Source organism: Piliocolobus tephrosceles, chromosome 13, assembly GCF_002776525.5.
Source record: "Piliocolobus tephrosceles isolate RC106 chromosome 13, ASM277652v3, whole genome shotgun sequence".
In the NCBI taxonomy this organism is placed as follows: domain Eukaryota; kingdom Metazoa; phylum Chordata; class Mammalia; order Primates; family Cercopithecidae; genus Piliocolobus; species Piliocolobus tephrosceles.
Genome location: NC_045446.1, coordinates 60,636,887 through 60,649,717, shown reverse-complemented (window position 1 = coordinate 60,649,717; position 12,831 = coordinate 60,636,887). Strand labels below are relative to the sequence as shown.

Here is a 12,831-nt window from a genome sequence, read left to right as displayed (position 1 = left end):
AATGCTTATGACAGCAATATTCATAAAAACCTCAAACTGGTAGCCACTTAAATGTTTATCAAAAGTAGAACTGATAAATTATGGTATAGTTAAAGAATAGAATATTAGACAGAAATGAAAAGAATCAACTACTGCTTAACATGTAGCAACACAAATGCATTTTGCAGTAGTTGCTAGATTAAAAGTAACTGGAGGTGAGTTTTGACTATATGATTTTATTTGTATATAGAAAGACGGACGATGTAACTGAGATTCTGATCACAAGGGGAAATGTTATAAAATAGGGTAGAGAGGAGCCATGAATAACCTTTAAACTTTGTTACAAATTATTTTTCTGTAACCTGGAAGCCAAGAGAAGATATTGAATAATTCAAGGAAGATGGTGGCATGGTTTGATTTGTGTGTTTAAAAGTTTATTCTCACTTAATGAAGAAATGTATTTTAGAAGTAGAGAAAATGGGAGACAAATAGCTGGGCTTCTGTTGCAGGAGGGAAGAAAGTGACAATGGCATTTCTATCATCAAATTTAGATCATGATGGTGATGTCAGTCACTGAGGTCGTGAACACAAGAATAGGACCACATTTGTGAGTTTAGTGGTATGATAAGATCAGAAATTCAGTCTCAGATACACTGTATTTTATGCACTCTTGTAAAATGCAAAAGGATGTACTTAGATATATGTATCTGGAGCTCAGAAAGAATACAACCAGGTCAAGCATACACAATGGAAAAGAACATACAAGAACAGATCACAGTGTGCTATGTAAATCACTACCACTACCTGTTAAAAATTACAGATGATGTACTTCATGAACATCTCCTTAAAATCTTAGAATGTGTTTGTGAGGTAGGAATTATGTTTCCAATTCATATATAAGAAAATTGATTCAAAAAAAATGTTAGGTAAATTCTTAAGGCCATGAGGACTGTTATTTGATCTTTGTCTGTTAATTCCAAAGACTTGGCTTTTCCCTTTAATTCTGTTCTACCTGAAATGATTTACACATTGGGAGATCTGGTTACATGTTTATTATATAAGGATTGCATTGAGAGTGTTTGTATAACAGGATAAGGTTTTTTTTTCTTTTCTCGTCTGAGATGGAGTTTTATCCCTAGTGCCCAAGCTGGAGTGTAATGACGCGATCTAGGCTCACTGCAGCCTCCACCTCCTGGGTTCAAGCAATTCTTCTGCATCAGCCACTCGAGTAGCTGAGATTGCAGGCATGTACCACATGCCCAGCTAATATTGTATTTTTAGTAGAGATGGGGTTTCACCACGTTGGTCAGGCTGGTCTCGAACTCCTGACCTTAAGTGATCTGCCTGCCTTGGCCTCCCAGAGTGCTAGGTTTACAAGCCTAAGCCACCACATCCAGCCAGGATAAGGTCTTAACGTGGAAAGAATAGCATCTACTCTTGTCCAGGAAACAATGAGGACCTGACTGTGGGCAGTAAGAGCAGTGATTAATAGACAGGGACAAATTCAAGCAGAATTGAACTGTTGATTAGAGGTAAGGAAATGATTTTGAGTCTCTGAGCTTGGTGAGTGGGCAAGCAGCTATCCAATGACTAAAATGGAAAACACTGGAAGAGAAACAGTTTTAGTATAAAAAGTGAAGTGACCATGCTGAGTCTGAGGTGCCTATAGGACATCTATACAAATAAGCCCAGTACATAGTTTGATATATGGGTTTGGCACTGAGGTCAGAGGACAGAGCTAGAAATCAGACTTGGGAACTGGGATTATACAAGCTATATTTAAGAGTTTAGATATAACTGTGAATCCGAGAGTGTGACAAATACAAAATTAAATGAAGGAGCTTTAATGAACACCAACACTTAATGTGAAATCTCAAGGAAGTACGAAGTAAGACATAGTCCTCAAAATCCCCAATGATTTTAGAACTCAGTATGGATTTTAATTAGCATAATGTTAACGTCGGTTAGAATGGAATTCAACTTGCTGTTGGTTTCAGAGTAAGTAGGAGATAAGGGTCTAGATTTTGACACACAGTGAAAAGCTGAAACGAAAAGGAAAAGATAGGGTAAAAGATGGGAAATGTATGTAAGGGGGATGAGCCACATGGTATGGGAGAAACACTAAGGACTCTAAGGTCAGAGAAATATGGGTTACATCCTTCTACAAAATTCACATTCTTGGCTGGGCATGGTGGCTCACACCTGTAATCCCAGCACTTTCGGAGGCCAAGGTGGGTGGATCACCTGATGTCAGGAGTTTGAGATCAGCCTGACCAACATAGAACCCCCTCTCTACTAAAAATACAAAATTAGCTGGGCATGGTGGCAGATGCCTGTAATCCCAGCTACTTGGGAGGCTGAGGCAGGAGAATCACTTGAACCTGGTAGGTAGATGTTACAGTGAGCCTAGATCGTGCCATTGCACTCCAGCCTGGACAACCAGAGCAAAACTCCGTCTCAAATAATAATAATAATAATAATACATTCTTGCTAACCTGAAAAAATAAATTATTTGTGCTTTGTACCTAATTTATAATGTTCAGATAATGAATATTGATATGATATATTCATATGCACAGAACAATGCATAGGAGACACATTATAAGTGTAAGTGGCATTCTTAAATGCCAGTGCTCTCCACAGTTCTAATCTCAGTTCACTGCTCTTTGAATTCTGTGTTTTCATATTATCTTATCAATACATTAATCATTGCAATAATCATTACACACTATAATTATTCATTTACTGGACACATCCTAATTTCCTTCTGTCAATTACCACACTGCTTTCAAATTTATTCCTCATCCTTCCCTCAGTGTTCTCTGTATTTGAGGAAGTGACATTTCCCAGGTTTACTCACCCTTTTGGTCCCATGTACATTCTGTAATGGTAAACACTAGCTGAGGGAAAGCATAAACAAGATTATTTCTGGCCTTCTTTCTCTCCTCTCGCTCTCTCTCTCTGAAGGGATCCCCTATAACAGACAGTCTTTTTTATGGTTGATATTTTGATGCCCCCTTTAGACAGTTCTCACTCTCTCCAAGGAGCCCCCAATGATCTCACTGAATCCAGTAGACCCCTGGTTCTGGACGCTGGTGGTATAAACATTTTCTCCTTCTGTCCTTTTAGGCCTAATGGCGGAAAAAGTTTTCTGTTGTTACGAACATCTAGATTTCTACACTGTCCTTTATTTGATATTTTAGGTCTTCTAATACAAGGATAATTAACTATTAAAAGCTGTACTTAATTCTAGGTTGAGTAACTGATAGTGGTTTGTGCTTTCTTGATGGACCCTAACTGATGTAACTAATAAACTGATTTCTGATACTATGTCTTATTAGTGTATGAAATTCTGATGTGAATAAATGCAAGACACATACTCATTGACTAATCAAACTACAGCAAGGGAGATTGAGGGAACAACCGTATAGAGGCAGAGGAAGCAACCTCATGACCTATAAATACTAAGATATCACATAGTCATTTTAGAATCAAAGGTTTCTCAGTGTAGGTCTCAAACAAACTTCTCTACGGATAGTGTAATACTCATAATGTAGAAAAGAGAGATCTAATTTTTGGATAGTTTAATCATTTTTTAAATCTCTAAATACTAGGGAAATAAGAGTTTACAAGACAATGTCTCTACCATAAAAGAGGTTAAATTTAGTGGTAGGAATACACAATGAGCAGATTAAGTACATTAGTAGGAAATATTCTAAATATTATAATAAGAAAGAGCCCATAATTATAGCAGAGTTTATAGACAGGACTTTTAGCCCAGTTAAAATTAAAAAAAAAAAATAGCTTCTTAGTTGAAATGACATTTAAGTTAAGACTTAAAGTATGAGTACAAGATAGACAGGACAAAATGAGGGAAAAACATCACCCAGAGTAAATGAACAGCATGCACAAAGCTAACAGAGTCAAATGCAGAAATCCAAATTCTCTAGATTGACTGGGGTAATTTTGTCAATGCACTCAAGTATGCGTCTGTAACAGTGTGTATTCTTATGTGTGCATGGGATGTTTGTTCATGGAGCATAGGAAATTGTATAGACATATACACACATCTGTATGTGTGTGTCAGAGAATGTTTACATTGCTGCAAGATTTTATATGACTACATGCACAAGCATTCATGCTTCATGTCAGTTTGGTATATTTTTCCTGTGTGTCAAGATGTGTACTTACGTATTTTCCAGTAAAGGTGAATGTGAAAACTGCTCAGCGAGAAATGAACAGTAAGTAACACAGGAAATTGAACTCTTGTCTCTTAATTTAAAATACAGAATGACATTCAGAAGGGCAGGGGATAGCACAAGTATGAAATTTTAAAGTGTGAATGGACACGGTAATTATTCAAAGAATGTGCTTAATTAATGTATGCTACAAGACAGTTGAGTGATTATTGCACACGAGCAACTGTTATTTATTCTGCTTTGTGGGTTATTAGTGGGGACTCAAAAATATGACAAAGGAATTTCAGAAGCTATTAAATAGTAGCACCGCCTATCTATGTGCTCCTACTCAAGAGATATGGTGAGACGAGCTCTTTGGGGTGGACACATACAGGAAATACTTTGAGAAAGAGGTTTCGGGATTAGTGAAACTGGAGAAGAAAGGATATTATATCTTCTAAAACCTATTTTGAGTCAGTTTGAGGGTGCTGCATACTTCCTAAGGGTCTTGGGTACAGGAATTTGAAGCGATTGCCACAGAATGGTTATGTTCATTGCCAGATTCGAACAGGGGGCTTGTAGGCATTTTCTCTTCTGTCAATACATTTCCTTCTTTTCATTCACAGGCAGAGATTTTAACTGTCATCTCTAACTCTCTGTTTCACAATGTTTTCCAGTTCTGTGCAATCACTGCCATGATGGTTTCTTACTCAATTTTTTTCTTAACTTCATTGTTTCCATCAACTTCAGTTCTTTATCCATCACCTCAATATAATTACAGCAAGCTCCTCTGACTATACCTGAGTTAGACTTTGTCTAATCAGTTCTATATATATACATGTGAATCAATTTTCCTACATTTCCCTATTTATTATGTCACTCTTATATGCAAGAATTTTCAGTGATTTTTGCTCAAAACAATAGCTATTTTTCTTGCTTCATCTGGTCTCTGCATCCAGTTTCCCTAATTTTATATCACCCTGCCTCTTTTAAATGTCCATATTCTCCTCTAGCAACTTGACCTAACATGCTAATTCCTAAATCTCAGCCTTTTAATCTGCTGTTTACTCACATAAACAAGACTTTTGTCTTCAACAGAAATCAGTTGTTTTCAATATTGATTGGTAATAATTTTTTATTCATAAAGATTGTATATATTTATGAATGCACACATATGTATATATAGAAAGAGAATAAAATCACTACCACCAAAAACAATAAAATTTGTATATATTTATAGAAACAGAGAGCCGAACAAAGAGATTTATTATTTATCAGGTAGTGTAATAAAGACTTTCCAGGTATCAATTCAATTAATTTTTACAAAAATCCTTTAAGGAAAATAAATATGATAAATCTACCATATTTACAGCTTAATGGAATTATAAATATGTTTCAGGTCACAGAGGTAGCAGATGAAGTACAGATGAAAACCAAGACAGCCAGCTCACATGCCTTAGAGATAATTCTCCACTAATACCATTGAAGACATTGAGAGAAAGTTCAGGGTTTGGCCCTTGATTGGTCTCTAGGAAGCCCCATCCCCACTGCATTATAAATCATCAAAATATGTTGTTTAAAATAAGTAGAAGTGAACTACAGTCACCAAATGAGCTATATCCTGAGTTCATACAAATAATAGCCTATACAGAATCTCTAATTTGAGTCCTAACATACCTCTACACACTATCGACAATCCTCTTACATCTCTAAACAGTACCTCCATTGCCCTCCCTTTCTCTAAAGACATTGTCTTATTCTAGGGACGATTTCCCCTTCCTAGGAGTAACTACTCCATTAAAGCCACTCACAAGTTCTCTCTTATCTTGCAGGATTGCAAGAAAGTATCTTCTCTACCCTTAAACTCCCATTCTCCAATGTTCTCATTTTCATCAGAAATGGTGGGTCCTTTTGGCTGAATCAATGTAAAATATAAAGACAGAAAAAGAATACAATGATATTTCTTAGAGAGCATATTTCTTTATTTTATTTTTATCCTGCAGGAACTGAATCTGCAGGCAGGATACTGCTCTTCTCCCCAGTGTCCCCCGTCTAAAGGAAATGAGCTTTTGGGACATAGGTACAAACATAGTGGACCAATAGGTACAAACATAGCGGACAGGGAACTCAATGGCCCTTGAGGGCTACAGCGTTAGCCACAGCATTTGTGGGTTCCTGCCAAAAAGCCTGTATCTGTAGGGTAAACTCCTTGCTGAAGTGGGTTGCCAAAATAATCAATATCACGTTGCTTAAGAGCTGGGGAGGGAGTGAAGATAAAAAGAAAATGGTACATAGTGAATAGAAGGCCTCAAGCTGGACTTGCAGTACATAGATACAACTCTTACTTCCTTTTTGACCAGAGTTTGAGCAACTCTCAGTCTTATTCTCACAAAGGCAAGTTCACCATTATGGGATAGACAACAGCTTCAATATGACTGGCAGCCCTGCACCTCCCATTGTGTCCTATCCTTCTTTTACTTGCTATGCCAACTCACTACCCCAGCACAGTGTGATTAATTGCTTCACTTTTTAAGAGACTCTGTCCTTTTTAAAAACTAGGATAACAGTACTTCAAGGAGCTGTAAGGGATAGGATAAGTCCCCAGTCATCACACACATACAATTTTCCCAAACACTCGTAACAAAGAATCCTGTACCATGTGCACAAAAGTATACCATCATCATTCAGAAGGAAATATCCTCTTTTTAAAAGCTTCCCATTAATCTTTCTAGTTGATCTTTTTCTGACCTCCAGGACTATGCAGAAAAGTGCCTATTAATTTTCACAGAAAATTTCAGTGACTAAAGGAAAGATGTTATTTTCTCTATCTTAACTTCCATTCCCTCATCCAAAAACACCCAGTTTAATTTTGGCCAGAATTTTTTATAAGATGTGTTTTTCAGAGCTATCAAGTGGTAAGTGCCCTTCCATTATTCATAGTCCTTGCTCTACCAAATTTCAGTTATGTTATTTAGAGCAACATAACTCTCAAAAACGATCCCACCGCTGAAATATAATATCCCATAGCTGACTCATAGCACAAGAGAAACCCACCTCTGCTTTCAAAAGCACCCATGGTGCAAATACCTAAGGGTAAAGGAGAAAGCATGAGTGTACTTAGTACTCACGAGGAAGTTCTCAGGGTCCACGTGCAGCTTGTTAACAGTACAGGTCACTCAGCATAGCAAAGGTGCCTTTGAGGTCATCCATGAGCATAATAGCTTTTCCGAAGAGGATCAGCACCTTCTTGCCATGTGCCTTGACTTTGGGGTTGCCCATTATTGCACAGCCAGAGCCCAGATAGCCAAAAGTTTCAAAGTACCTCTGGGTCCATGGGTAGACAACCAGGAGACTGAGGGACAGTCATAATCACAGAGCAGATGCAAAGTCAGACTATGTAAGACAATGGGCTAGTCCCTCTTTCAGAAACACTTTCTGCCTTTCTGCACCTCGCCCTGGCTTCCAGTACTTACCTGCCCAGAATCTCACCTCCAGCCTTCTCACCTAAACTTGCTTCACAGGCTAGCGGCAGCAGCCTTCTCATCAGCAGTGAAATGCACCATGGTGTCAGATCTGGGAGTTTCCTGGCGATCACAGATGAGCCAGAAGCATGCCTGCACTTCTGCTTCTTGTGTGGCTTTTATTTCTCCTCTCTGGCCCCCAGCTCTTTGCCTCTCTCAGTGAAATGAATCTATTGGTCAAGGGTGGGTTGTGACTTCAGGGGTGGGGTTTGGGCAAGGGAAGTTTTGCAAGATGGACATTCAAGTTTCTGATAGAATCCGGGTGGCCTTCTCAGGGGAACTTTGCTGTTCAGGCTTAATTTGAAACTTTACTTCTTTCCCCTCCATTTTCCTACACTACCCCCACCATCCAGTGTGCAATTTATTTCTCAAAGTCTTCACCAGTGGCTGCTAATAACCTGAATGCTGACAAATAGGAATAAGTTAGAGCTGAAAAGGATAAGAATTACAAATATCTTAGCCATCAATTCCTGGGTCAGGAGTTGTGACAAGGTAACAACGTGTTATTCATCCAGGCTTTATGTGGAAGAAGACACAGCCTTTCTTGGTTTTCAATTCTCTTGAGACTACATTGAGTACACAATTTCATCATCATCTCTCTCTCTCTCTCTCTCTGCAAGCTCCATCTCCCTGATTCACGCCATTCTCCTGCCTCAGCCTTCCGAGTAGCTGGGACTACAGGCACCTGCCACCATGCCTGGCTAACTTTTTGTATTTTTAGTAGAGACGAGGTTTCGCCATGTTAGCCAGGATGATCTTGATCTCCTGACCTCCTGATCCACCGGCCTTGGCCTCCCAAAGTGCTGGGATTACAGGCGTGAGCCACAGCGCCTGGCCAATTTCATCACTTTTTAGAATAGAATAGAAATAAACACCTCTATCGAGCATCCATTTGGAAGAAAGCAGAATAAGAAACAAAGTAGGGAAGTAAGGGGAAAACTGGGTTTTATTACTGTGTTTTTAAAATCCATTTTGTAGTCAGTGTACTTATCTGAGCAAAGGAGATTTCCTCTGAATCACTCAACAATAGTCCATGTCAAATTCCACATATCTACAAAATTATGCCAGAGCATCTAATAGTGTTGGGAGAGAAGGGTGCTGCTCTGTTCAAGCAAGAGGATAGAAGAAGTTTCCATGGCCCGTGCTGGGCATTAGGTCATTTGTGTCTGGCACAGGCTTGATCTACAGTCCAATGCTATGTTTAACTTGTCTTTATATCTAATCAGGCAGAGACATTCTTCACTGCCAATATTCCACAGACTGCTGCACATGTCTCAGGTGCTGCACGTCTCATGCGTCTCAAACAAGCAATTTCAGGAATAGACAGGGCACGCTTCCACCGCAGAGAGAATAACAGTTTATTTTATATTCTTAAGACTTATTACCCTCATACTTAGAGGTTTGAGATGCTAGTTTGTGTGTTCCCCCTGAAATAAATCCTTACAAGAAATAAAGTTTAGGAGATCATCCTCATGTGTACTTCAAGGAGACTCTAAATTTCAAAGAGTTCAATCCAATATATTAAAGCTGAATTTCTGATATTGGAGACACAGGATTTTAGTCTATTGGATATAGTTGAGAGGCCGTTATCTGTTTTACTTAGGAACATGGGGAGAGTTTGTAGTGACAAAGTTTGAGGCAAAACCAAGAAGATTATCTTTAAGAGCAGAGATCGATGATATGAAGAAAAAGAAGTGGCAACCTTGACTATATGCAGGAAACACATTTATATTGAGTTGTGGGGACTGGCCTGAGAGGGCACTTCAGGTCGTGTCCTTTAATGGTCCTAAAACTAATTCCCAACAGAATGTCTGTTCATTGCCATACCTCATATCCTTAGGTACATACATCTAAAACCCTGCATATCGGTGAACAGCTACCCCATCTTTCCGTCAGCCAACCAGGAATTCAATAGTTACTGTGAACTTCCACTTTTCTCTCACCTGCTCCAAGAAAAGTGAGACCTGCGATCACCTTCCTGTATTGATTCTTTCATGTTTGTGGCTGTTCCCTGTTTCCAATTGTTTTCCATGATTATTGCTTCTAGTGTGATCTATAGACTCTTATATCATCAATATCAGGTCATCATTGCAGTTGTCAACTTCTTCCTGTTGCATTTTATGTATTAATTCAACAAGTACATATTAGGTTCCATATGTCATCCACTAAGTTTCATATGCCATCCATTTTTCTTAATTCTGAGAATCTTACAAGATCTAGACAGACAGATTCTTTGGTCTAATGGTGCCCTCACTATAGTGACTAGAGGAGACCAGCATACATACTGAAATAAATGAATGAATAAGAGATTTCAGATGGTATTACATGACTTGAAGAAACCGCATATTATATCTACAGCCATCTGGTCTTTGAGAAACCTGACAAAAGCAAGCAATGGGGAAAGGATTTTCAATTTAATAAATGATGGGCAGAACTAGCTAGCCATATGCTGAAAAATGAAACTGGACCCCTTCCTTATACCTTATCCAAAAATTAACTCCAGATGGATTTGAGACTTAAATGAAAAACCCCAAAATCTAAAAAGCCTAGAAAAAAATCAAGGCAATACCATTCATGATATTGGCACGGGCAAAGATTTCATGATGACAACATGAAAAGCAATTGCAGCAAAACCAAAAATTGACTAACGGAATCTAATTAAACTAAAGAGCTCCTTCACAGCAAAAGAAACTACCATCAGAGCGAAAGACAATCTACAGAACATGGAAAAATGTTTGCAATCTATTCTTCTGACAAAGGCCTAACATCCAGAGTAAATAAGAAACTTAAACAACTTTACAAGAAAACAAACAAACAAACAAACAACCCCATTAAAACCATGGCACACTTTTACCTATAAAACAAACCTGCATATCCTGCACATGTACCCCGGAATTTAAGGTAAAATTAAATTAAATCAAAAGAAAAAAATAAAAACAAATGCCATGGCAATGTCAGGAAGTTACCCTATATGGCCTAAAAAGAGAAGGCAGAAATAATCCAAAACTTGTTTAACATATCATCAAGAAATAACCATAAAAATGAACAACCAGTGGCCCTCGGGGGTGCTCTGCCTATGCAATAGTCATTCTTTTATTTCTTTACTCTCTTAAGTAACTTGCTATGACTTAAAAAAAAAAAAATGCATACTGTGAAATGGTAGTGACTGCACTTGAAGTGGGTCCTTTATGATATGAGGGAGCCAGGCAGAGACGTTTGGAGAAAGAAGTTCCTGAAAGAAGAAAGGGCATGTGCCAAATTCTGAGGCTGAGGAGAAAAAAAGAAAGAAAGAAAAAAAAAAGAATAAAGAACTTGACATTTCACTGTATGTAAAGACATTGCAAGGCTAGAGTAGAGCATGTTGAAGTAAAAATAAGAGAAATCAAAATTAGAGAGAAGGGAACAGGCTTATTATTTGGGTCTTACAGATGAGAGTAGTAGAATAAGTATTTTATACTGAAACTTAGGGGACCAGGGGAGATTTGTAAACCTGAGATAAACATGGTCTCTAGTCCACTCAAACCCCAAGCTTATTTTTTTCTCCTTCCTCATCTGCCTTACTCAGTGCAAGGTGCTATAACAAAATACCAAAGAATGGATGGCTTCAACAACAGAATTTTTTCTTATGTTTCTCAAGGCTGATTTGTGGTCAGGGTTCTCTTCCTGGATTGCAGATGACTGACTTCTCACTGTGTCCTCACTGGGAGGAAAGAGAAATGGCTGGTCTCTCTGCTTCTGATAAGGAAAAAAAATTTATGATGGGGATCTGCTCTTATGAGCTCATCTAAACCTAGTTACTTTTCAAAAGCCTCCCCTACAAGTAAGGTCAGCTGGGAGTTGGGGATTCAGCATGTAAATTTTGAGGAGACAAACATTAGATCCATAACACCATCACATTAAACTCTTACTTATACAGATGCACTAACATCCAACTATATAAAAATTCCATTGAGTAAGCCTTCCAATTAATTTTGTACAAATTCTTCCCACTACTTTTGATCTTACAGTGCTGATCTGTTGCTCAGTCACAACATGCTCATGCTGACTTGTGAGCCTCTGCTGATTCATTTCTTACATCTAAGTCCCCACCTCCCCCAGAAGCTTGCAGTGAGGTCTCTTCCTGGAAATGCTGTGACCAATCTGCACACTTGAGGGCATGGGATTAATCTCACTTTCTTAGGCATCCATAAGGGCTATGAAAAGCCAGGTGCCATTAGTAATAGCATTCCCCCTAACAAAATAGAAATGCTACACCTGACTAAACCTTGACCGCCGAAAGCTTGGAATACTTTCCCTTCATTAAGAACCATCCTTGCTACTCTGCTGCAATCCAACACCCAGGTCTTCACTGAAACTTTCCCCATCTCTTCCAAAACATCTGTTACTGAGGAGTCCTGTCCTATAGAGGTATTCCTTCTTACCAGTTTTCTCCTACACAATTTACCCCCCACTTGCAGAAGTCCCGTGTGTAAGTGTCTTTACTGTTTTGTTCTTTAATTTGCTCATCAAAATTCACATCTCATGTAAAAATAAATGAGGAGCATGCACACACCACAAACACACATAGCCATGCAGAAATACACATACACACATCCCTCAATATAAACGCTTTGTGGCTCATATATTTTAAAAGATGTAAAAAAAGAACTGAAGAAAATCATGTGTGATCTCTCAGCAGAATAGATTTATTATTTTTATTGCTTGCAGAATAAAGCCTATCCTTGAAAGCTCTGCATCGTGGGCAGGGGGCTCAGTGGTATCTGGAGGACAGGGCACTGGCCACTCCAGCCACCATCTTCTGCCAGGAAGCCTGCACCTCAGGGGTGAATTCTTTGCCGAAATGGATTGCCAAAACAGTCACCAGCACATTTCCCAGGAGCTGTTGAGATGAAAGGAGACAACAAAAATGAACCCATAGTGAGCTGAGAGCTCCAGCCTGGCCTCCAGAAACTACACATCCAGCTTCCACCCAGAATCAAGCCTATGTTAACTTCCCTCAAAGCCTGAGATTTTGCCTTCCCATTAAATGCAGGTAGTTGTTCCCCTTGCAGCACGAGTCACTGGCCAAAATTTAAATCTTGCTGTCTTCTTGCCACCACAAACCCTGGATGTTGTAGGCTGAAAACGTTAAAAGAAACACATGCTCACACACA

At 38.8% G+C, this 12,831-nt stretch overlaps 1 protein-coding gene, 1 long non-coding RNA gene and 1 pseudogene across 2 annotated transcripts in view; 1 reads left to right on the top strand and 2 right to left on the bottom strand.

Annotated features, from left to right (window-relative positions):
* Positions 1-12,831, top strand: part of LOC111540935 — a 112,742-nt gene that overhangs the window by 9,181 nt on the left and 90,730 nt on the right. The gene's annotated exons all lie outside the window — the stretch shown is intronic.
* Positions 6,285-7,720, bottom strand: LOC111540933 (annotated as a pseudogene).
* LOC111540932 (hemoglobin subunit epsilon) overlaps positions 12,341-12,831 on the bottom strand; it is a 14,662-nt gene continuing 14,171 nt past the window's right edge. The window contains exon 3 of the mRNA XM_026447482.1: positions 12,341-12,557. Coding sequence (XP_026303267.1) covers positions 12,429-12,557 — 129 coding nt within the window. The 3' untranslated portion in view covers positions 12,341-12,428. The remainder of the gene's footprint in view (positions 12,558-12,831) is intronic.